The sequence below is a fragment of the Pantherophis guttatus genome, chromosome 7 (genome assembly GCF_059756535.1).
Source record: "Pantherophis guttatus breed Tessera chromosome 7, ASM5975653v1, whole genome shotgun sequence".
In the NCBI taxonomy this organism is placed as follows: domain Eukaryota; kingdom Metazoa; phylum Chordata; class Lepidosauria; order Squamata; family Colubridae; genus Pantherophis; species Pantherophis guttatus.
Window position 1 is genome coordinate 6,207,321 of NC_142069.1, and position 25,697 is coordinate 6,233,017.

The following is a 25,697-nucleotide window of genomic DNA, read 5'->3' on the forward strand; positions in this document are numbered from 1 at the left end:
TCCCCGATCCTCCGAGTCCCCTACAGTGTGGCGACGATCCAGAGGAATCTAAAAGTTCCGTTGTCTCCTGCCTGGCTCGGTTGACGTTTCCAAGAACCGCTTAAGAGAGAGACCACGAGACCAGGCACGTTTCAATCCAGCTGGAGGGAGAAGAAAAGGACGCCGGCAGGCAAGGACCCCTTACCTTCTTCCCAACCCCTTTTCCTACTTGTCTTGTCTGGTGCCCTGGGAGGAAAAAAATGGGTGGAGGTGGAAGTACACCTTTGACCCCCTTGGCATGTATGTTAAAACATTTCAAAGATGCCTACATTAGTCAAGATTACGGCATAAGATGGAGTAGGCAGAGGTTGAGGACGTTCTGTGAAGTGGACTGGCCAGAACTCAGAGTAGGCTGGCCAGCAGCAGGGTCGCTGGACCTAGGGATAGTACTGCAAGTACACCAGAGGGTCTTCCACCCCACCACAGGACATCCTGACCAAGCCCCATATATTGATGTCTGGCTTACACTAGTACAACATCCCCCCATTTGGCTACAAAAGTGCAAAGCTGCAAGGTGTAGATTATTGGTTTCTCGCACCTTGCCATATAAAAAGGAAAAAACAATCCCCACCATCCTTCCTAGCTGCCCAGAGGAGCTGCCCAATCCGCCACCATATCTCCCTCGGGGGGAGGGTGACATTAGCCAAAGGGCAAGCACCTCAGTTTCTGGCAGTACAGGAGAAGGAGCTGATACCTTCCTGAGGGCCATGGATGACTTGGGTATCCCCGATTCACCAGGGGTACCCACCCCTATGGACCGCTCCGCCCAAACCAGTTTGGATGGATCGGACAGGGGGGCCCGCCCGAAGGAGCGACAAACCCAGAAAAGCGAACAGATCACCCCCTCCTCTGATGAATTAGAAGGAGCAGTGGGGGGACAAAAATCGCCCCTTGGGAAACAGGAAGGCCCCATAGCTGATCGAACTCGCTCAAAGGATACCAGGCAGAGTGAGGAAGTGGATCCGTCGGAAGACGGACCGGCTTTCCTGAGCCCTCTCAGGAGGGTAGATCAGTCCGTCGTTGAACCAAACAGGGAGCCCGTAATTGTCTCTGTGTTTCAACACGTCCCGTTTACCTCTTCGGACCTTTTGAACTGGAAAATGCATTATGGTCCGTTTTGTAATAAACCAGCAGAGGTTACTGATCTGATTAAAACTATTGTAGATACCCACAATCCAACTTGGAGGGATCTACAACAGTTGATGAGTACCATCTTCAACCCAGAAGAGAGGGAAAAGATTAGGAATGCTGCCCTTAAAATCTTAAAAGGAACTATGCCAGCCCGGGATATGACCATTGAACGCTGGGTGGCTAGAAATTTTCCCTCTGAAGATCCAAGATGGGACCCTTATAAGATCGAGGATCTTAGGTCCCTTCAGGATTACCAGCGCCTTGTGGTGCAGGCAATCCAGGTGGCGGGGAAACCCACCACCAACATGTCTAAACCTTCTTTGGTGATCCAAGGTGCTAGTGAAGCCCCAGAAGCCTTCTATGCCCGCCTCTTAGATGCTTACCGAATGTACACCCCCATAGACCCAACTCAGCCTGAAAATGCTCGCATGTTGGCAATGGCCTTCATTTCTCAATCTGCCCCTGACATACGGCGAAAATTGCAGAAATTGGAGGGAGCTCTTGGGAAATCAATGAGTGAACTGATGGAAGTGGCGAGGAAAGTTTTTGCAAATAGGGACAAAATTGAGGAACAGAAGCAGGAGCAAAAAATGCATAAAAAGGCAGAATTGCTTGCTGCAGCTTTGATGAGCGGGCCTGCCACCCGAGATGGGCCAAGACTGGGTAGAGGCTTGAGGGGTCAGGGGGACCCCTGGGGCGGCCCAAGGGGCCAGGGGTCAGGGGGACCCCTGGGGCGGAATCGGAGCTAGGGGTCAGGGGGACCCCTGGACCCAAATCGGTGTGCCATATGTAAGCGATTTGGCCACTGGAAGGGAGAATGCCCTGAAAAGGAACTGGAACGTGCCAAGGAGGGAAATCGGGGAGGCTCTGCCCGAGAGGGCCGAGGTGGACGCGGCAGACCCTTTCGAGGGAGGGGACGAGGGGCGTCCAACACCCCCCTCATTGGTCTGGCCGAAGTCGAGGAGTGGGAGTGAAATGGACCGGGTTCGGCCCGCCTCCCTGAACCTATGGTCAGTCTCAATATTGGAGGCAAGCCCATTTCCTTCCTTGTCGACACAGGGGCAACCCGATCCGTCATAACCAAACCCTTGGCCCAGCCCTCCTCGCATACCATCACGGTCCAGGGGGCCACAGGCCAGCCAATCAAACGCCCATTCCTCAACCCCCTAATTTGTCACACGGGAGGTAAAACGATAACCCATCAATTTGTTTACATGCCTGAGTGCCCTCTTCCCCTTATGGGGCGAGACCTGTTGAGTAAATTAAGGGCTCAGATTTCTTTTGAGCCGGACGGTTCTACTTCTTTGACATATGGCAAGGTCTCTGTAGAGGTTCCCCAGGAGGAAGCATGGCGCTTAATGGCTTTACAGGAAATCATAGCGAATTCCGGATGGGAGGATTTTAACGTCCCTTCCCTGTGGGCTGAGGACAACCCCCCTGGATTTGCTAGCCATCAGTCACCCATTGTTGTAGAGGAGCTCCCTGCCAAACCTCCTGTTCGCCTTCGTCAACGGGCCTACCCTAGACACATTATGCAGGCTATACAGGAAGTCATTGATCTCTATCTGGCACATAACATTCTGGTCCCTACTGAATCGGCATGGAACACCCCAATTTTGCCTATTCCAAAAGGGGATGGTCGTTTCCGTCCGGTCCAAAATTTAAAGCCAGTAAATGCCGCTACAGTAACCATTCATCCTTTGGTCCCAAATCCGTACGTTATTCTGGGCTTGATTCCCCAGACTGCGTCATGGTTTTCGGTCATTGACCTTAAGGATGCATTCTTTACCATCCCAGTCCATAAAAAGAGTCAGCACCTTTTTGCTTTTGAGTGGGAAAATCCGGCTACTGGTCGTAAACAGCAGTATACGTGGACCAGGTTGCCTCAAGGGTTTAAGAACTCCCCCACTCTGTTTGGGAATGCCCTCGCAGCTGACTTGGAAGCTTTGAACCTCCCCAAGCCGGAGGTCTTGTTGCAGTATGTTGATGACCTGCTGGTCACTGGCCAGACAAAGGACATATGCTGGCAAAACACTTATGATCTCCTACACCTTCTACAGCGACTGGGCTATAAGGCTTCTTGGAAAAAGGCACAATTGGTTTTGCAAAAAGTTAGATACTTGGGCTATGATATTGAGCCTGGAAAACGCACCTTGGGTCATGAAAGAAAGGAAGCTATTTGCCGCCTCCCCACCCCACGGACCAAAAGGGATCTCCGGGGGTTTCTGGGGGCTGCTGGGTTTTGCCGTATTTGGATTCCTAACTTTAGCCTCCTTGCAAAACCCCTATATGAGGCAACCAGAGGTAGTGACCGGGAGCCACTCCTCTGGCGAAAAGAGGAACAGAAAAGTTTCTCAAGTTTAAAACATGCTCTAATGCAAGCCCCTAGTTTGGGCTTGCCTGACTTAGACAAACCTTTTCAGTTATTTGTAGATACTAAACAGAATGTTGCTGTTGGGGTTCTAACCCAAAGGTTAGGAACCTGGCATCGCCCTGTAGCCTATCTTTCCAAGCAGCTGGACCCTGTTGCGAGGGGTTGGCCTGCCTGTCTCAAGGCTGTTGCTGGGACGGCTCTACTTACTCAGGAGTCTTCCAAGCTTACCTTTGGACAAGAGCTTGAAATACAAACCCCTCACGCCTTGAAGGCTGTCTTGGAAACAAAAGGCCATTTGTGGTTAACCAATCCCCGAATGCTTAGATACCAAGGCCTTATAACTCACAACCCCATGATTGTTTTAAAGCAATCTACTTCCTTGAATCCGGCAACTCTCCTTCCTGAGCCTGATCTTGATACTGCCCATGATTGCATTCAGACGATTGGGGAAACATATGCCAGCCGCCCTGATATGTCAGATGTCCCTCTTCCTCACCCTGACTATGTACTGTACACTGACGGCACTAGTTTCCTTCTGGATGGGGTTCGTAAGGCTGGATATGCTGTTGTTACTCAAACGGATGTCTGGGAAGCCGAGCCCCTCCCTCCTGGTACTAGTGCCCAGTTGGCAGAGCTCCATGCTTTAACTAGGGCCCTTGAGCTTTCTAAAAATCTGAATGTTAACATTTACACCGATTCAAAATATGCTTTTTTAACTGTTCAAGTCCACGGGGCATTGTATAAAGAGAGGGGACTTATTACTGCAGGGGGAAAGGACATCAAGTATGGTCCACAAATCCTCCGCCTGCTGGACAGTGTTTGGGCCCCACGCAAGGTGGCTGTTATGCACTGTCGGGGCCATCAGAAATCACCATCTGACACGCAACTGGGGAACCATAAGGCTGATCAGGAGGCTCGCCACGCGGCTTTCAAACCTTTCAAGCTGCAGGCACACTGTCTCACCTTATGGAACCCCCCGGACTCTATGCAGCCTCATTATAGTGCATCTGAACTTGCCCAAGCCCGTGAGCTCGTTGCTTTCCTACAGGGGGGTTGGTGGATCTTGCCCGATTCTCGTGTCTTCCTCCCGGGCCACCTGGCCTGGGATGTCGTTAATCAAGTCCATGCGCAATTGCACCTGGGCAAGACTGCTTTGGCACATGCCTTGTTGCGAGAACTCTATATCAACAAGGTCCATAGCATTGCAGCCAACGTCTGCTCCAGGTGCCACACTTGTGCAGCTAATAACCCTAGAACGGGACCCCAGCCCCCGCAAGGACATCAGCCTAGAGGAGATTTTCCTTTTGACTCACTTATGATTGATTTCACCGATTTGCCCCGCTCTGGTTCATACACTGCCCTGCTTGTCATTATCTGTACCTATTCGGGTTGGCCAGAATGTATTCCCACTCGCACCAAGCGGGCCTCTGAGGTCACGAAGGCCCTCTTGCAGCTTATCATTCCTCGTTACGGCCTGCCTTCTAAGATCTCTTCAGATAATGGCCCGGAGTTTATTCATAAGGCAACACAGAAGATTTCCACTATGCTGGGTATCCACTGGCGCCTTCATTGTGCTTTTCACGCCAGTAGTGGTTCTTTTGTGGAACGGGTTAATAGATCAATTAAGGACAAACTGGCAAAAATTTGTCAGGAAACGCACCTCAAGTGGCCAGATGCCTTGCCTATGGCTCTGCTCGCTGTGCGCTGCGCTCCTCGCAAAGATTTGCTTGTTTCCCCTTTTGAATTGCTTTATGGGAGGGTTCCCAACTTAGTTCGTCCCTCTCTGTCTTCCGAGACCCAATTGGGAGACACTATTAAGCTCCAACAACTTCAATCACTTAATCGAATGGTTCACAAGTTACAGGATTATGTTCTGTCCTCCCGCCCGCACCTGTTTGTAACCCCCACTCACAACATCTCCCCTGGTCAGGAAGTGTGGGTTAAGGAGTGGAAACGGGAACCGCTTTGTCCTAAGTGGAGAGGACCTTTCTCTGTAGTGCTGACTTCTCCGCTTGCTATTTAAGTTGCTGAAATTAAGCCTTGGATCCATTGGTCCCGAGTCAAGGTTGCCGCTTCATCCGATTGGCGGGTGGATTCCCATCCAGAGCAGCCTTTGCGTCTCACCCTTCGTCGACAGCGCGCTGCACCTGTGGCTGCCCCTTCTGGTGACACTCCGGAAGCTGTCCCTCCACGAACGGGAGCCGAAGAGGAATCCCCTGCAGGTATTACTCCGGAGGCTAATACCCATCGCACGGGCAACGCTCCTCGCTTCACCCTGCGCTCTGGGAGGCAAGTCCCCTCGGCATCTCCTTGATTTCATGTGCTGGTTTTGCCCCTGCCCCTGTGATTCCTGCTGCTGTTCCCATTGTATTGATTGTGTTTTGTGTATTGACTGTATCCTTATTTGTGACATAGTTGTCATCGAACAAGCTCTTGAGGGGTTCTTCTATTCCAATTCCTCTGGCCACCGGGTCTCTACCCTAACGGCAACTCCTACGGTTCTCACAGCCCTTAGTCAACCAGAACCTACCTATTCCTATCATTGGTCTTAGATGGATCCTGCTCAGCGCATCCGTGAGACGGCTTGTATTCGCCGTGGCCTTTTGCCTTCCATTTGGGTTGTTATTGTTCTTTTACTAGCCAGTATCGTTATTAATTCACTTTATCTTTATCGTGTTCTGCTTGGAACAGGGGGGAAGGGGAGCTTGGCTTTGGAGGGCCCCATTTCACCCCTGGATCAGGGCAAGCGCTTCCCCATGGATGATGACATTTGGACGTGGTTAGGAGGAAACATGTCACCTACATTGGATCCAGTTCTGTTTTATGACCCTGTGGGATTCGAACCTGAGTTCAGCCCTAGTCAGAAACCTCGTTTCCTGGCTACAGTTGTAACACCGTCCATATGTACTGACTGTTTCCTGTCCCTGTCAGTCGGCCGGCGCTTTGCCTTCACACTTCTTGCAGCACCTAATTGTTCTTCTGGGTATCTACCCCCATGTAAATATAAGAATTACTCATTCTTACGCTGCAACGATGACCCCTTACAAAAATGCCATCTCATACGCCCCTTTGGCTCTGACCATCACGGTACCTCGCGCCAGCACAGGACCACTCGTGAGGTGAAGAAAGACTACGCGCTCGGGCAGAGCCCTTGTGGTTGTCAGACAAACAAAAAGGTGTATGGGAAGCCAGCCTCATGCACTCAATTCGATTTAACCACCTGTAAGGTTCAAGAAAAACTGTATAACCGGTGCAATGGGACCCAGGGGATATACTGCTATTTACAGGAGGGGGACCTGACTGAGTGCACCCCTTGTGTACAAGGCTCCAATTTCCTTTACTCCCCAGTGACCACTTCAATATGCAGCGAAGGACGGACATGTACACGGGACTCTGTCCAGTACAAGGTTTGTGCTCATAACGACGCACCATACTGTTATCGTATTGGTCCCTTTCCTTCTCGGCAGCCAGCACCCAAACCTAAGCAACCGATACCATCCTCGTGTGTCGAATGCATAGTCACTACCCGGTCGGACCAGGTTATTAGCAATACATTAATTTACCACACTGCTAAGCCGGACGATTGTCTGACCGAATTACCATCCTGCACTCTGAATAACACAGTCTATAGGAGATGCAGGGATAAGAAGGCGGTAGTTCAATGTTATGACCCCTCACAGATTACCAAGTGGACTGAACATGGGGTCTACCTATATCACATGGGTGGTTCCGGCTTGGAATTGGTCACTTCAAATTCCACTCCTTACAGACAACAATCCCTGACTCTATCCTTTGATGCTTGTAACCTTATTAATAGAGGAGGCTATTATCAAACCCGATGCGGAGGACTGGACTGGGAAAGAGAGTATATGTTTAACAATAAGTATATGTGTCTCAGGACTAGATCAAAACCTGATTGTCACATCGCTGATACCTACAACTGGTGTCCCTATAAGAGTTGTATCTCCAAAACGGATAGCACCCAGGCTATCTCCCTTCGGAACGGAGTAGCTGCAAGTAATTGTCCGTTGGGTAAATGTAATCCCGTTGTCCTTACTTTCCATCATTCGCTTTGGTCTTTGAATAGAGATGGAGCCTTTGCTGATTATGGTTTTCAAATTGATGGCAGAGGTAGGGATCCAGGAGCAAAAATAAGGCTTAAATTTACCAAACGAGCACGATCCCGAGGGGACACCAAACACCTCTTTTGGTCTTTCTACGAAGAAATTGCTAAGCTTAACATTCCTGATTTCCCTGCCCAGGTACATAATACCTTTGTCCGATTAGCAGAGGACATTGCTCATACCCTTAACGTTTCTAATTGTTTTGTCTGTGGAGGTACAAACATGGGTGACAAATGGCCATGGGAGGCCCAGGAACTTAATTACTCCACTGTCCTGGATATGGAACATCGTAATAATCTCACTGCCACCCCAGGTAAGGATGGCACCTGGGCTTTAACTTCTAACCTGGTAGGTTCTGTCTGCTACACTAGAAACCGTTCCAACGGCTGCTTTTATGTTGGTTCTCTTCGCTGCCGCTCTGCCTGGAACAATCGTACCTGGTGGTCTGGTACTAACAGGACATACACCACCGATGACACCGCTCTGGAACGAGTGCAACTTCTGAAAAGGTATATTTTGGATCCAATGAATAGAGCTGTTCCTTGGTTGGCTCCAGATGGTATGTATTGGTTATGCGGTGCCTTTGCCTATGCTGAACTCCCTGCGGGCTGGTGTGGCTCCTGTGTTCTAGGTATCATTCGCCCAGGCTTCTTCTTGTTACCCCTGAGAAATAGGCAGATTTTAGGGGTACCGGTCTATGATGAGATTGGGAATCTCATTAGGACCCGCTGCCATGTAGACACATCTGCAATTGAAAAGGTTAAAGTGGGCGGCTCACACACATTCCAGGAAGAGGAATGGCCTGCTGAAAGGATAATTCAATATTACGGCCCAGCCACGTGGGCTGAGGATGGCATGTGGGGATACCGCACCCCGATCTATCTCCTCAATCGCCTCATTCGCTTGCAGGCGGTGGTTGAGATCATTACTAATGAAACAGTTAAGGGCCTCACTAAACTGGCTAAGGAAAGTGTGAAATCTAGAACATATATTATGCAGAATCGACTTGCCTTGGACTATTTGCTTGCCAAAGAGGGTGGTGTGTGTGGTAAGTTCAACCTTACTAACTGCTGCATTGAGATTGACGATAGTGGCCATGTTATTAAGGAAATCACCGATAAGATGGTCAAGATTGCACATGTCCCTGTACAGACATGGAGAGGCCTTAACCTGGCTGATGCTTTCTCGGGATGGTTTCCTAAACTACCTGGTTTGCAGGCTATTGTCGCTCTCATCGGTCTCATTGCTGCTGGTTGTGTTATCTTGCCTTGTGTGCTTCCAATCTTTATCCGCACCATTACCAGCACCTTGTCTTTATTGGTGGACAAAAAGGCCACAGCCCAGGCAATGGCCTGGTGGGAATACCAGAAACTTGCAGACATAGAGGGGGGTAACTCCACGGAAGGTAACCCCGAATATGAAACTTTGCAGTGACTGCAGCACTTGGCAAAGTCTCAACAGGGGGGAATGAAGGAGAGCCCCTCATAGGGTATATCCTAACAGTATGTATTACAAAGGCCTTGCTTTTGTAACATTTATAACGAATCGCTCTTTATCCTAAATCTGTACTCTCTGTAGCAATCTGTTGTAACTATAATGTTGTAACCATTGTAACCACAAGATGTTCCAAGATAGTATTGTGCAAACCCTATAGGATGGTATACTCATAGACTTCTGCTTTTATACTTTTCCATTATATACTTCTGTATTTGTACTTTTCCAGTTTAACTATCTGTATGTATGCATATTGAGGAACTGAAAGTATGCTATGATCATGAAACCTATAAAACCTGCCTCAGGGCGTTGCTCGGGGCTCAGTATTTGTCAGGTTACTGCACTGGGCCTATTGCTAGCAATATTCAATAAAAGCCTGTTTTCTCTGGATCTCTGTGGTCTTGTCTCCTGATTAATTTGGGATTAGTAAATCCCGCTTCATCTCTCTCTCTTTCTCCCTCCCTCCCCCCTCTCTCTTTCTCCCTCCCTCCATCTCTCTCTCTCTCTCTTTCTTCCTCCCTTCCCCCCCCACCTCTCTCTCTCTGTCCGTCCAAGCGGCAAGCAAAATATTTTCTCTTTAAATGGAAGTGACCTTTACAGCTCTGATTTTTTTCCCCCCTTTTATAAGAGCAGTGTAAAAATGGTCATTCGCTGGGCTTTTCCTCACGGCTGTCAAAATTGCTGTAATTCCTCCCCCCCGTCCATCCATTCCGCCCCCCGCCCCCCCCCGAGCAAGTGCTGGCGAAGATTGATTTTACTCTGGCTCTTTTAAAAAATGGAGGTTAATGCGTAGTGTTTGCTTGGGGACTTGAAATCAAGACAAGATTTTAAATAATTTTAGCGTTCGGATGAAGGACAACTGAGGCATGGCATGAAGTTTGGGGCAAGATTGTTGCGGAGGAAAAGAAAAAACCCTAGAAACTCTAAATATCTATGGAGATTCTCAGCCTTCCAGGCCGTGGTTATCCCAAAGGTGTTTTTTTCAGGAGGCAACTGGACTTTCTTGGTTTTTCTTTTGAAGACGTTTCACTTTTCATCCAAGAAGCTTCTTCAGCTCTGACTGGATGGAGAGGAAGGGAAGGATTGATACTCCCTGCAGACAGCTGGTCATTTGCATCCTTTTAGAGGGTCGTTGAGGCCACTTTATCTGTGTCCTCGGGGGCCACCTGAGTGGTGCAAAGCCTGAGGACACGGACAAACCTCAAATGGCCTCAATGACTCTCTAAAAGAAAGCAAATGACCAGCTGTTTGCAAGGAGTATATTTATTTATTATTTATTTATTTATTAGTCCAATTTATATGCCGCCCTTCTCCGTAGACTCAGGGCGGCTTACAATGCATTATAGCAATAGCCTGCATACTTTTTTGTAGCCTGCTTATTAGGGCTTTCCCCTCCCCCCGCCCCCAAGCGGTGTTGTTCTATACAAAGTCAGTTTATTGCCCCCACAATCCAGGTCCTCAATTTACCTACCTCGAAAGGATGGAAGGCTGAGTCAACCTTAAGCCTGGTGAGATTCGAATTTGCACTAATTGCAGGCAGCTGGCAGCTAAGTGCTAGCACTTAAAAGCACTTTAGTCCGCTGCACCACCGAGGCTCGCTGATCGTATAAATTAGTGGTGAAATCCTATCGGTTCGCACCAGTTCGGCCGAACCGGTAGTAATAAAAAAGCTACCGGTTAGTCCAAACCGGTATTTCTAATGATCAGCTGTGCCGCGCGATTTATATTCGTTAGAAAGCAGGAAATTCTGCTTTCTAGCGAATATAAATCGCGCGGCACAGCTGTTTCTCCCCCCCTCGCTGTTCTACTTACCTTCAAAGGGCTCCTTTTTCCCGCGTGAAGCATGTGTTTGGTGCACACTGCACATTCGTGCGCACGCAGTGCATTTGGTGTGCACTGTGCATGCACACACACGCAGCGTGTGTCTGGCGCACATGCGTGGGCAGCGAACTGGTGGCGACCGGTGGCGGATTTCAAAAGTGGTATAAATCCTTCCATTCCCTACCATCCAGTCAGAGCTGAAGAAGCTTCTTGGATGAATCCGATCAGGTTTTTTCGCTTGTATTCTTCTGCCTGCAGTTACTGCCACATCTTCTACCCCGGAATTCTTTTGTCTTTCTTATCGATAATTGTGAAGTCTGGGGGGGTGGAGGGGCTTACGTGGCAGGTGCTGGTCTGTTTGAATTCCAAAGTCCCAGAGCACGTTAGCTTCTACGTTTCCTATTACTTGATTCTATTTTGTGGCCCCACCCTTGCAGTATTATGTATATAAACAAAATACCGGCATAACTACAGTAGACCTCTCAATTATATGCCATCAACTCAATGTCGAGCAAAGACGCCTCCCCCCCCCCGGTAGTTGTTTAAAAGTGGGTGTAATTTGGCGTACCTTGGGGGTTAGTGGAATCATTTGTAGTGACTTGTTTGTGAGTAACCGTTGTGAGCGTGGCTGCTGAGATACTTGTGTAAAACAACTCTCTAGGGCAGGGATCTGCAACCTTAAACACTCAAAAAGCCGTTTGGATCCGTTTCCCACAGAAAAGAAAACACCGGGAGCCACAAAAACCCTTCCCGTGCCTGACTAAATTCTTTGCGCAGCCAGAAAACTAGGATATGTAGTTGAATTAGACGTTCTGTTTTCTTCTGAAACTTTTATTTTCTTGGATTTATCCAGGGTTGGCCTACCGGCGGTTGAAAAGCTCAATAAATTGTATGCCAGCGAGTGTCGCACATTGGCGGTTGTGATGCATATTTTGAGTGACAGGGAGCCGCAGCAGAGGGGTGAAAGAGCCACATGCGGCTCCAGAGCCACAGGTTGCTGACCCCCTGCTCTAGGGGGTAGCTGTGTGGGGGTGGTGACATTATTTGAGATGAAGAAACAGGTTAAGTGGGTCAGACAGTTTAAGAACTGTTAGTCACTGAGTGCTAAACAGGTACATGCTTCGCTTATGTGCGGCTCCTCTCCCGGGCGCTGTGCGCACAACCACATGCGCACGGGCCTTTGTGCGTTCCCTCCATGCGCTGCACATGGAAACGCACCATCCACACATGCGCACGGCTTTCCCATGTCTCCCCCCATGCACTGCACATGCAATTGCACCATCTGGGCATACACACGAATGCCACCTGCGCATGTGCACGCTGCACGCATGCATAAGAGAGCTCTGAAGACCAGCAGGGTCTCTGGAATTGCATGCATGCGCACTGGAGGTCTGAAAACCAGCTGGGGTGCACATACATGCGCAGCTGCAGGTGAGTTGGGTGACAGCACGCGTGCCCGGAAAGATGGCTCTGCGTGCCACCTCAGGCACGCGTGCCATAGGTTCGCCATCATGGGCATAGATAGACAATTGCTATGCAGGAATTGGGTATGTCTAGTTGAACGATAAGAAGGACCAGGGGAGACATGATAGCAGTGTTCCAATATCTCAGGGGCTGCCACAAAGAAGAGGGAGTCAAGCTATTCTCCAAAGCACCTGAAGGCAGGACAAGAAGCAATGGATGGAAACTAATCAAGGAGAGAAGCAACTCAGAACTAAGGAGAAATTTCCTGACAGTTAGAACAATTCATCAGTGGAACAACTTGCCTCCAGAAGTTGTGAATGCTCCAACACTGGAAGTTTTTAAGAAGATGTTGGAGAATCATTTGACCTGGATCATATAGGCCAGGGATGTCAAACTCAAGGCCCGGGGCCTGGATCCGGCCCGTGAGGTGCTTAGAACTGGCCCGCGGGGCAGACATGGAAACCGCGAAGGACCACGGTCCCTCTGCCAGCAAAAATGGAGCTCTGGGAGCTATTCTAAGCTCTGCGTGTGGCCAGGGGTGGGATTCAAAAATTTTAGCAACAGGTTCTTTGCCCGGTTGCTGGGTGGGCGTGGCCATGGTGGGCGTGGCCTACTCGGTTTCCTGCACCACGGTGGGGGAGGGGTGTTTTTTCCCTCCCCAGGCTCTGGAGGCTTTTCTTGAGCCTCTGGGAGGGCGAAAACAGCTTCCCCTGGGCTCTAGAGGCCCTCCAGAGGCTGGAAACAGGCCCGTTTCCGGACTTCCAGAACTTCCGGGAGGCCTGTTTTTTGCCCTCCCAGAGCCTCCGCATGGGCCCTGCACTTTCCTGGCATCCTAAACGGGCCGCATCTAGACTCCTGGGAGTGGCGGGGCAGGGTGGGCGGGGCCAGCCAGTCCTTTCAACTACCGGTTCGGCGAACCAGATGTAAAATTAGCATCTGGTTCTCCTGAACTGGTCCAAACCGGCTGAATCCCATCCCTGCGCGCGGCCCCCTTCAGCTCTGTTTTTGCTGGCAGAGGGCTAGCAAAACAAACTAAAAGCAAAACAAAAGGAGAAATGTTTCCCCTTTTGCATTTGAGCATCCAAGAAGGGACAGGAAAGGAGAAAGGGAAAAGAGGAAAGACGAAAGAAAAGAAGGAATCATGGGAAGAGAGCAAGGAAGGAAAAAAGAAGGAAAGAGAGGAAGGACGAAGAAAGGAGAATGAAGAGGGAAGGAAAAAGAAGAGAAGGAAGAAAGGAAGGAAAGTAGGAAGGAAGGAAGGAAGGAGAACACATCCCCACAGCAGCCAACATCCAGATAAGCAGGAATTAACACCAGATAAACAATCAAGAGAGAAAACAATATTGTAATGAAGGAACTATCAAGGAGAAAGTCACACTCCACTAACACTGGCAGGGGAAGGAAGGAAGGAAGGAAGGAAGGAAGGAAGGAAGGAAGGAAGGAAGGAAGGAAGGAAAGGAAATCCTGCCTTAGCACTTGGCCACCAGCAGATGGCAAGGCTCCTCTGAAGGACAGGGTTTGGCGCTCTCCCTGGTCTCGCCTTCCTCCGTTGGAGACAATGGATCCCCCCCAACCCCACCCGGGCCACCACAGGTGCCCCCCGCCCCGACACAAGTGATGTCGAGCTGGCCACACCCACCCTGGCCACACCCACCTGTTTCCCCTAGGTCTAAAACAACCCTGATGCGGCCCTCAATGAAATTGAGTTTGGCACCCTTGATGTAGGGTGTCTTGACTTGAACCCGGGGGGGGGGGGCTGGACTAGAAGACCTCTGAGATCCCTTCCAGACCTACGATTCTATGTTCTTATACATTCTTGGCTGTCCCTTTGCTGGGAATATAGACGCTTGGCACCTTTCCCGGGGTTGTTCTTTGCTCATCCCTTCCAGGATCATTTTCCAGCTGGTACAAGTAGGCAACCTTGTAGGACGACTTGAGGCTGATATAACTCTATTAATACTTCTTGTTTTTCTTTTGTTTTTTAGTTCCTTCAAGTTATTCTTGACTCTTAGCAATTATGTGGACAAGTCCCTGCAGATTTCTTGGCAGACTTTGGGAGGATTAACTTGCTCTCGCCTCCTCTTTCTTCTTCCCAAGGCTGAGCGAAAAGGACTGACCCAAAGTCACCCAGTTAGTTTCATGTCTAAGGCATGATTAGAACTCAGGATCTCCTGCTTTCTAGTCCAGCTCCTTCATCACTAGACCAAACTGGCTGTCAATCACAGGTGAAATCCAGCAAGTTCTGACAGGTTCTGAAGAACCGGTAGCGGAAATTTTGAGTAGTTCGGAGAACCGGCAAATATCACCTCTGGCTGGCCCCAGGAGTGGGGAGGGAATGGAGATTTTGCAGTCTCCTTCCCCCAGGAGTGGGGCGGGAATGGAGATTTTGCAGTATTCTTCCCTCAGGAGTGGGGAGGGAATGGGGATTTTGCAGTATCCTTCCCCCAGGAGTGGGGTGGGAATGGAGATTTTGCAGTATCCTTCCCTCAGGAGTGGAGTGCGAATGGAGATTTTGCAAAATCCTTCCCCCAGGAGTGGGGTGGGAATGGAGGTTTTGCAATATCCTTCCCTCAGGAGTGGGGTGGGAATGGAGCTTTTGAAGTATCCTTCCCCTGCCACGCCCACCTAGCCACGCCCACCTAGCCACGCCCACAGAACCTGTAGTAAAAAAATTTGGAGTTCACCACTGCTGTCAATACATTAAATTCCTGTGGTTTTGTAGACAGCATTTTCAGAAATGGTTTCCCTCGTCCTTCCCAAGGAGAGAGTGACAGGCTCAAGGTCATCTATCTGGCTTCTTGCCCAGGGCAGGACTAGAACTCACCATCTCCTGGGATTGGTCCAGAGATACCCAACTGGCTTTCATGCCTAAAGTGGAACTGGAATTCACAGTCTCCTGGTGACTGGCCCAAAGTCACTCGGTCAGCTTTCAGGCCTCAGGAGGGACTAGAACTCACAATCACCTGGTGATCGGTGCAAAGTCATCCAGCCCACGGTGGAACTAGAATTCATGGTCTCCCGGTGATTGGTCCAGCTGGCTTTCATGCCCAAGGTGGGACTAGAACTCGCAGCCTCCCGGTTTCTATCCTGACGCTTTTAACCGATACAGCCCCGCTGGCTGCAATGCTAATATTTAAAAATGATATAATTAAAAAAAAAGAACTTAAGGTGTCATATTTGAAAAAGTGAGAAGGAAAAAGAGAAGGAAAATTTTATAATTAGAAAGCAAACATCGAAAAAATAGAGGGGGAAAATTGGAGTAGGGGACGTGTATAAGGGGCAAAATCAAAAAATAGAAAGGCGAAACAAAAGCAGAAATACCTAAATTATTTAATCATCCATCCGTCCTAATTAAAATACACAAATGTCCATTTGATGGAAAAATATGCGTAATTTATATTAGCTTTTTTTTCTCCACTCCACCAGAGGCCATCACAAGTTTTTCTAACAATATAGCTGAAGGAATAGTACTGGTCAGGGGTCAGCAACCTGCAGCTCTGGAGCCGCATGTGGCTCTTTCACCCCTCTGCTGTGGCTCCCTGTCACTCAAAATATGCGTCACAACCACCAATGTGCGACATCCACCAGCACATGATTTATTGAGCTTTTCAACCCCCGGTAGGCCAATCATGGATAAATCCAAGAAAATAAAAGTTTCAGAAGAAAACAGAACATTTAATTCAGCTACATATGCCAGTTTTGTGGCCGCTCAAGAAACAGTCAGGCATGGGAAGGGTTTTTGTGGCTCCCGGTGTTTTCTTTTCTGTGGGAAACGGGTCCAAATGGCTCTTTGAGCATTTAAGGTTGCAGGCCCCTGATATAGATTGTATTTTGGTGTAAAAGAGGAAAAAACCGGCAGCATTCTGTTTACAAACCTTAAAATCATTTGCTGGATAAGTTTCTCCTTCTCTTAAGCACAACTAATAAACAGTTTGCAGATGGAACTGACTAAAAATACCTTGTATATTCTCTGAGGACAAATCCATCTTTTTTTCCCCTCCAACGTTTTCCAATTTGAAGCTGCTGTTCCTCCTTTCTGTCTTTCCTCCCTGGACCAATCTTGGACAGAAACAAATTAGAAAATAAATTCTTCCAGATTTGTGGAATTGGCTGAATTCTAGTATTCCAGCTCAAGATATTGTTTGGTTACTAAATTCCCAGGGAAGACTCAGTTTGGCTCTCTTGCAAACTCAACGCTGGGAATTTGTACGGCATCTAAATTTTTTAAATAAATTCATTAAGGGCTGAAGCATTACTTAAAGCCACTTTTGAAAAATTTAGGCTGTGATTGTTGGTTAATTTATAAAAGTTTGTGCCACACAACTCCACGCTAGAGGTAATCCTCGATTTATGACTGGTGACTTAATGGCTTAATCTCCATCTGGACAATGGATTTGCTTAACGACCATTGTTGGCCTAAGGTTGTAAAAATGGATGCAGCTATATGGAGATCCAGTTAATGATCGGCACGCGTTACAACTCTAATTCCAGACTCAATTACAGTCGTCTGTCGAGAAACCACTGTGCTACAGAGCAGTGCAACCTTCCCAGCCAGCTTTCGACAAGCAAAGCTAATGGGGGAAGCCAGATTCGCTTAATGACCGAATGATTCATTTAACAACAGCAACAATTCGCTTAAAACAACCAGGTCCAAAAAAGTCTTAAGTGAGGCAAACTCACTGACTTAACTGCCTTACTTAGCAACAAACATACATACATACATACATACATACATATATACATGTAGGTCTTTGGTTATTTGGGTTTTCTCCCGCGTAAAATTGGAGGTGTCTTGGCAACGTTTCGACCAAGTCTCATTCGTCATCTTCAGGCTGGTGTTTTCGGCTTCGTGCTTCTAGGAGCAATGTGTGTGATCATAGCTGTTTCTTCCTTTTAACTGCCTAGAAGCACGAAGTCGATTTGGTATAAATTTAAATATAAAATATAAATATAAATTTGGTATAAAATATATGTATGTGTGTGTGTTATACGTTTTTTTTCTTTAATCAACATAAGTGCTTTTTTAAAAAGTGTATTATCTGGGTCAGTTTGCTTAAACAGGCTGATAATAATAATGTTGCTAATGATGATAACAATCATAGTCATAATAATAATCATAATATATTCTTTATTTATACATGATAATCATAATATATTATTTACTTATACATAATAATAATCTTTCCTCATGTACTTGTACATAGTAATAATTTTTTACCTTCTAATTTCGACTTCTATTATCTAACCACTGATAATAGTTAATTTTTTTCCTACAGCGTTTCTTTACGATTCTTAATTTTTTTTGGCATTTTTTTTTTAACCAAGTAAAAACTTTTTTGGGGAAGGAAGGTGCCGGCTTTCATCCTTGTCCTGCAGGACTGGTCTTCATGTCCTCAGAAACCTCCATCCAGATGTTACGTTCATGCTGGCCTGTTTGTTTGTTTGTTTGGCTTAGTCGAGAACTCGCATGGCAAAGCATGGCCGGGCCCCGTTCCTATGCAAGCAACCCCACGGGCTGCATTAGGTGGGTGGCTCCCCCTTTTGCAAAGAGACGCAGCCTCGGTGCAAGTCAGAACCCACATCTGGAAAGGCTTAGCTGAACAGCTGGGAGCCTCTAAAAGCTTTTGTGGTTCTTGGGTTTTTTTTTTTTTTTCAGTTGGCTAACCCGTTGTTCCCCTCCAAGGATTTTTCCGTGCCAGATGGAAGTAGATTAGGAGCGTGAAAGAAAAACAAAACAGAGAAGAAAAGGAAGCAATTCATTTGGAAAAGGAGGAGATTGGGGGCGGTGGAAGGCATTTAATGCAAAGCGCCCCAAGAAGATGCCTTTTTTGGACTAGAGGAGGCTAGAGTGTGGATTTATCATGCATTCAGGGGTGGGCTGCAGGGGTTCGGGAGAACCTCTAGCTAAGATTCTGTGCGGTTTGGAGAACCCCCAAATCCCACTCCTGGCTGGCCCCGCCCCTCCCAGGAGTCCCCACGTGGCCCGTTTTGGATGCAGGTAAGTACAGGGCAAGTGCAGAGGTTCGGGGAGGGTGAAAAACGGGCCTACTGGAAGTTCAGGAAGGCCGGGCCTGTTAACGGCCTCCAGAGGGCCTCCGGCGCCTGGGGAGGCCATTTTTGCCCTCCCGGAGGCTCAAGAAAAGCCTCCGGAGCCCGGGGAGGGCAAAAACACCCCCACCACCATGGTGCCTGAGACCGACTAGGCCACACCCACCATGGCCAGGCCCACGCAGTAACCGGGCGGAGAACTCCTTGCTAAAATTTTTGAAGCCCACCCCTGCGTGCATTCGTTTAGAACTTAGAATCGTAGAATTTCACAGGGCTGGAAGGGATCTCGGAGGTCTTCTAGTCCAACCCCCTGCTCAAGGTAACAGACATTATATCATCCTGGTCAAATGGTTGTCTGGTTTATTTTTTGGAAACCTCCAGTGATGGAAGTCTGGGGAGATTCTCAGTCATTCAGTTGTCCCAAAGGTGCAAATGCTTTTTCTGCGCCAACTCAAACTGCCCAAGGAGCTGCTGATCCAGTTCTACAGAGGAATTATTAAGTCTGTCATCTGCACCTCCATAACTGTCTGGTTTGGCTCTGCAACCCAACAAGACAGACACGGACTTCAGAGGATCATTAGAACTGGAGAAAAAACAATGGCTACCAATCTGCCTTCCATTGAGGACCTGTCTACTGCACAAGTCAAAAAGAGGGCTGGGAAAATATTTACAGACCCCTCACATCCTGGACACAAATTGTTTCAACTCCTACCCTCAAAACGACGCTATAGAGCCCTGCACACCAGAACAACTAGACACAAGGAAAGTTTTTTCCCAAACGCCATCACTCTGCTAAACAAATAATTCCCTCAACACTTCAAATTATTTACTAAGACTGTATTACTATTATTCTTCTCTTCCTTACTTAGTATCTATCTCTTCCCACTTATGACTATAACCATGTTGCTTGTATCTTTCAATTTATATTGTTTTTATTTGTTTCCTAGTATGATTTGATAGCTTATTAGTAACCTTGACTATTACAAAATTGTATCTTTTTAGTCTTGATGAATGTATTTTATTCTCCTTATGTACACTGAGAGCTTATACACCTAGGACAAATTCCTTATGTGTCCAATCACACTTGGCCAAGAAAGAATTCTATTCTATTCTATCTAGAGCTACATTGAATTTTTCTGGATGGATTCCAGACTGCTCCACCAATACTCCTACATTATATCTTTGGACGGAGGTGTGATCGAAGAAGCCAGAGAGATGCCTCTAAAATTGCATGCGTCATGTTTGGAAATATCAGGGCTTATTCTGTATTCCCCCAAAGAGAACATCTGGAGTTTTTCTAAAGAGGTCAAAAGGTTCTTTCCACCAAAGCTGAATTCAGAAAGAACTGTCGTTAACTCATAGCAACAAATTCTTCCACAACATTCTTCCTCCATGCCGAATTCCTCTCGTTCAGCTGAACCATGAATTCTTGCATTTGACTTCAGACCGGGGGTGGGGGAAAAAAGACCAGGTGGCTCAGTGGCTAAGACACTGAGCTTGTCGATCAGAAAGGTCGGCAGTTTGAATCCTAGTACAGGACTCCTGCGTGAGTAGGGGGTTAGACTAGATGACCTCGGCGGGTGGTTCAGAGAACCGGTAGCAAAAATCCCTGCCCCCCCCGCCCAGCTGAGTCGCGCGATCATCAGAGGCTTTTTTTCTTTTAAATGGCTCTGACGATCCAAGCTGAGTTGCCTGATCGGCAGAGGCTTTTTAAAAAAGCCTCTGCCGATCAGGCAACTCAGCTTGGATCGTCAGAGCCTTTTGAAAGCATTTTTTTACAACCTCTTCGTCGAAGAAGTTGTAGAAAAAAATAGTTTTAAAAGTTTTTTTTTAATGACCACACCCACCCAGTCACATTACCCCCCAAGCCACGCCCACAGAACCGGTAGTAACAAATTTTAGATTTCACCACTGCAATAAAGTTATTTATTTATTATTTATTTAGTCTTGGCCATGTGATCAAAATTCAGACGCTTGGCAACTGATTCCTATTCATGACAGTCGCAGTGTCCCGGGGTCTCGTGATCCCCTTTTGCGACCTTCTGTCAAACAAAATCAATGGGGAAGTCGGATTCACTTAACGACCATTTGACTAACTTAAGAACTGCAGCGATTCACTTAATAACCGTGGGAAGAAACGTGGTAAGACGGGTCGAAACTCACTTAACAAAATGTCTCCCTTACCAACAGTAATTCTGATTACTCAATTATGGTCATAACGTCAAGGATTATCTGTAGTTGTGCCGATCAAACGGCATATGCACAGATTTATTTGCTTGCATCCAAAATCTGACAGATTGAGGTCTGTTAAATTGAGAGTTTTTGGGGGGTTTTGGGTTTTTTTTTTTGAAATACATTTTTTTTAAAAAAAAATACATCCGTCTGGAAAGATCATCAAAGCCTTTCTAAGAAATTTCTGAGTGTAAAAAAATTTAGCTGAATTTGCACCAGAGGTGGTATTCAGCCGGTTCGGGCAAATTAGTGCCATCCTATTTAGGCACGTTTTTGAGGCCAGGTGCATGTGCGGAAGGCACACGCGTGAACATAGTGCATGCACAGAAGGCAGTAAGAGGCATCTGGCGTTACAGTGTTTGCATAAGATGCTGAATTTGTTCAGTGTTAACCTTGGTTAGTTTTTAATGTGGCGTTGGGTGTTGCGTGCACCAGGATCAATTCTATTTGGTTAACCTTTCTCTTGGGAAAACCCAGAAAATACAGTAGGTGAATACAACGACCAGGTTAAGCACGTCGAGTGAACACAACAGCAATTTCAAATAGCACAAGTTTCTAAAAAAGATGTACATGTATAGAATAGAATAGAATAGAATAGAATAGAATAGAATAGAATAGAATAGAATAGAACAGAGAAGAAGAAGAAGAAGAAGAAGAAGAAGAAGAAGAAGAAGAAGAAGAAGAAGAAGAAGAAGAAGAAGAAGAAGAAGAAGAAGAAGAGTAATAGAACAAGGGATGGGATGGGATATAGACTAGAATAGAATAGACTAGACTAGACTAGACTAGAATAGAATAGAGTAAAATAGAATAGAATAGAATAGAACAGAAGAAGAAGAAAAAAATAAAGAAAAAGAAAAAGAAAAAGAAAAGTAATAGAACAAGGGATGGGATGGGATATAGAATGGAATGGAATGGAATAGAATAGAATAGAATAGAATAGAATAGAACAGAAGAAGAAGAAAAAGATAAAGAAAAAGAAAAGTAATAGAACAAGGGATGGGATGGGATATAGAATGGAATGGAATGGAATGGAATAGAATAGAATAGAATTTTTTATTGGCCAAGTGTAATTGGACACACAAGGAATTTGTCTTGGTGCATATGCTCTCAGTGTACATAACAGAAAAGATACATTCATCAAGAATCATAAGGTACAACACTTAATGATAGTCATAGACTACAAATAAGCAATCAGGAAACAATATAAATCGTAAGGATACAAGCAACAAAATTACAGTCATGCAGTCATAAGTGGAAGGAGATGGCTGGTGGGAACGATGAGAAGGTTAATAGTAGTGCAGACTTCGTAAATAGTTTGACAGTGTTGAGGGAATTATTTGTAATGTATTACATTACATATAATGCTTCTTACAACCATTTGTTTACCCAAAAGTGCTTTTTTCAGGAAGCAATTGGACTTTCTTGTTTTTTTTTCTTTGAAGACGTTTTGCTTCTCATCCAAGAAGCTTCTTCAGCTCTGACTAAATGGTGGGGAATGGAAGGATTTATACTCCTTGTAGATATGCTGGTCATTTGCATCCTTTTAGAGAGGCGTTGAGGCCACCTGGAGGTTTATCTGTGTTTATCAGGCAACCTTCACAGTGCTTTACTGTGAAGTAAAGCTTTACCTCTCTAAGCGGTTTATAATGTCAAACTTTTGCCCCCAACAATCTGGGTCCTCATTTTACCCACCTCAGAAGGATGGAAAGCTGGGTCAACCTTGAGCCTGGTGAGATTTGAACTGCCAAATTGCAGGCAGCCGGCAGTCAGCAAAAGAAGCCTGCAGTACTGCACTCTGACCACTGCGCCACCGCAGCAAGACAGTTGTTAACTGAGTTTCCCCCCATTTTATGACCTTTCTTGCCACGATTGTTAAATGAATCACTGCAGTTATTAAGTGAGCGACACGGTTGTTAAGTAAATCTGGCTTTCCCCGTTGACTTTGCTTGTTAGAAGGTCACAAAAAGGGATCGGAGGACCCCAAGGCACTTTGCAATTGTCATAAATGTGAGCCAGTTGCCAAGCGTCCGAATTTTGATCCCGTGACATGATGCTGCAACAGTCGTAAGTGTAAAAACCAGTCACAAGTCACTTTTTTCAGCGATGGTGTAACTTCGGTTACTCAGTGCACTGTTGTAAGTTGAGGACTACCTGTAGCAACGTAGTAGTACCATGTTATCTCCTGGAGGCATGCGTTGAAAGGAAGCCATGGATTTGTGAGGCTAGCTCTTAATATAGTGGATGTATAAATCATGGGTTTAATTCAGTGGTGAAATCTAAAATTTGTTACTACCGGTTCTGTGGGCATGGCTTGGTGGTGGTGGGGGTAATGTGACTGGGTGGGCATGGCCATTTTTTTTTTTTTACTTTTAAAACCATTTTTTTTACAACCTCTTCAGTGAAGAGGTTGTTAAAAAATGCTTTCAAAAAGCTCTGACAATCCCAGCTGAGTTGCCTGATTGGCAGAGGCTTTTTTTCTTTTAAATGCCTCTGACGATCAGGCAACTCAAGCTTGGATCGTCAGAGGCATTTAAAAGAAAAAAAGGGGTTTTTTTCTTTTAAAAGCCTTTGATGATCCCAGCTGAGCTGAGCGATCATCAGAGGCTTTTTTTTTTTTACTTTTAAAAGCATTTTTTCGTTGGAAGAGGTTGTGGAAAAAGTGCTTTTAAAAGTAAAAAAAAAAAAAAAAAGCCTCTGATGATTCTGCAACTCAGCTGGGCACTGGGAGCATTTCACCCCTGGTTTAATTCTATTTTTTGTTTCCTTTATTTAGGGGATCCACCACAGGCAGCTGCTTGGATTGGCCAATGTTTTCTCTACTTGCTCATAATGATCTTCGAGAAAACGGCAGTCGGTCTCGTCTTACTTATTCCCGGTTGGACAAAGGTAAGGAATAAGAACCCGATTCTCATCTTCGGTTAACTCATGAAAGTTACTGATTTTTCAGGGGCAAATTAGCACATGGATTTAAATGCCTCCTTTGAGGACACGCATTAGGGAGAAAGATGCATATTCGGCAATATGTTGGCACAGCTAGAAGATCGATCCATCAGAATAGAGCTGGAAGGGGAAGGGGACCCTGGAGGTCTTCTAGTCCAACCCCCACAGGTGGCACGCGTAGCCATATCAGTGGGCACACGAGCTCAGCTCCGACCAGCTGATTTTTGGGCCTTCTGGGCCCACCGGAAGTAGGGAAACAGGTTGTTTCCTGCCTCCGGAGGGCCTCAGGGGTGGGGGGGAAGGCCCTTTTTTCTCTCTCACCTGGCTCTGGGGCCTCTCTAGGAGTCTGGGGAGGGTGAAAAGGGCCTCTCCCCTTGGAGGCCCTCCAGAGGCCAGAAACGGCCCACTTTTTGCTGTCCCCAGCCTCCAGAGCCTCTCTAGGGAGTCTGGGGAGGGTGAAAATTGCCTCCCCCCACCCCCACGGAGGTTCCCTGGAAGTTGGCAAACGGGCTGTTTCTGGCCTCCAGAGGGCCTCCAAGGAGGGGAGAGGCCATTTTTGCCCTCCCCAGACTCCTAGGGAGGCTCTGGAGCCAGGTGAGAGAGAAAAACGGGCCTACCGGGCCATCACATGCCAGGAGCGGGGGCGGGACGCATGTGCATGTGTGAGGGCAGGGCGCATAGAATTATGGGTGTGGACATGCGTGCATGCAATCCCCACCGGCCCCCCCCTCCTGGCACGCAATGGCAAAAAGATTAGCCATCACTGCCCTATACCATTTCAGACAGGTGGGTGTCCAGTCTCTTCTTGAAAACTGGAGCCTTGATAGTACAGTGGTTTAGTGCACCCTGTCATTAACACAGCTGCCTGCAATTTCTGCTGGTTCGAATCTCTCCAAGGCTCAAGGTTGACTCAGCCTTCCATCCTTTCTAAGGTAGGTGAAATGAGGACCCAGTTTGTGGGGGCAATAAGCTGACTTTGTATGAATATACAAAAGAATGAAGGCTATTGCTTAACGCATTGTAAGCCGCCCTGAGTCTCCGGAGAAGGGCGGCCTATAAATCAAATTAAAAAAAAAAAAAACCTCCAGTGATGAAGCTCCCAAAACTTCTGGAGACAAGCTGTTCCACTGGTTAATTGTTCTAACTGTCAGGAAATTTCTCCTTATTTCCAGGTTGAATATCTCCTTGTTCAGTTTCCACCCATTGCTTCTTGTCCTGCCCTCAGGTGCTTTGGAGAATAGCTTGACTCCCTCTTCTTTGTGGCAGCCCTGAGATATTGGAAGACTGCAATTACGTCTCCCCTAGTCCTTCTTTTCTCTAGACTAGCCATCTCATTTGCAGCTCATGTAAAGAAAATTGTGGCTGTGTGCAGCCAAGGCAGTGATTGTCAGTCGGATTAATTGGCTAACCCCTGCTGTGGTATAACATTTCATTTTCATTTTTTCATTTTATTAAATTTGTATACCGCCCTACTCCCGAAGGACTCAGGGCGGTGAACAGCCATAAAATAAAACATATAAATACAAAATTTAAAATGGAGATAAAACAAATTAAATAAATTTGGCTGAAACATAACAGAACTATGGCTGTTGGAGTGCTTCTAAGTGTATAAAATGGACATAGGTCACTTTTTTAAGGGCCTTTGTAACTTCAGACAGCCACTAAAATAATGGTTGTAAATCAAGGACTATCTGTAATTGTAGAAGGGGTTAGCCATTGCTTTCCTCCACGTTATTTTTTTCTTCCAATTTCCCAAACTAATTGACCGCCCTGTGATCTCCTGGTGGTCTCTTATCCAAATATTATTCAGGCCCAGCTCTTTTCTTCTTCCGTAAAAGGACTCTGATTCTTTTTTTTTTCTCTCTCTCTCTCTCAGCTTCAGGAAATCCTCCTGGATTACATCCCTTCTCCTCAGCTGGAGCTGATCTTGGTGATTCTGGTGGTTCCTTTTATAGTCAACGTGAGTAAAAGATTTGGAAGGAAATGATTCTTTCGTCAAGGGAACTGATGAAAGGGGAGAGAGAGAGAAA

At 46.7% G+C, this 25,697-nt stretch overlaps 2 protein-coding genes across 3 annotated transcripts in view; both read left to right on the top strand.

Annotated features, from left to right (window-relative positions):
- Positions 1-1,919, top strand: part of LOC148112761 (uncharacterized) — a 2,320-nt gene extending 401 nt beyond the window's left edge. The window contains exon 1 of the mRNA XM_087873576.1: positions 1-1,919. This exon is cut by the window's left edge and continues 401 nt beyond it. Coding sequence (XP_087729702.1) covers positions 240-1,919 — 1,680 coding nt within the window. The 5' untranslated portion in view covers positions 1-239.
- LOC117676847 (store-operated calcium entry regulator STIMATE-like) overlaps positions 1-25,697 on the top strand; it is a 44,966-nt gene that overhangs the window by 12,456 nt on the left and 6,813 nt on the right. The window contains exons 5-6 of one of the 2 annotated variants that reach the window (XM_087873578.1): positions 23,501-23,613; positions 25,544-25,627. In XM_087873578.1, coding sequence (XP_087729704.1) covers positions 23,501-23,613; positions 25,544-25,627 — 197 coding nt within the window. Of the gene's footprint in view, positions 1-5,568; positions 9,553-23,500; positions 23,614-25,543; positions 25,628-25,697 lie in introns of those variants that run through there. The other variant, XM_087873577.1, reaches the window with a different exon arrangement.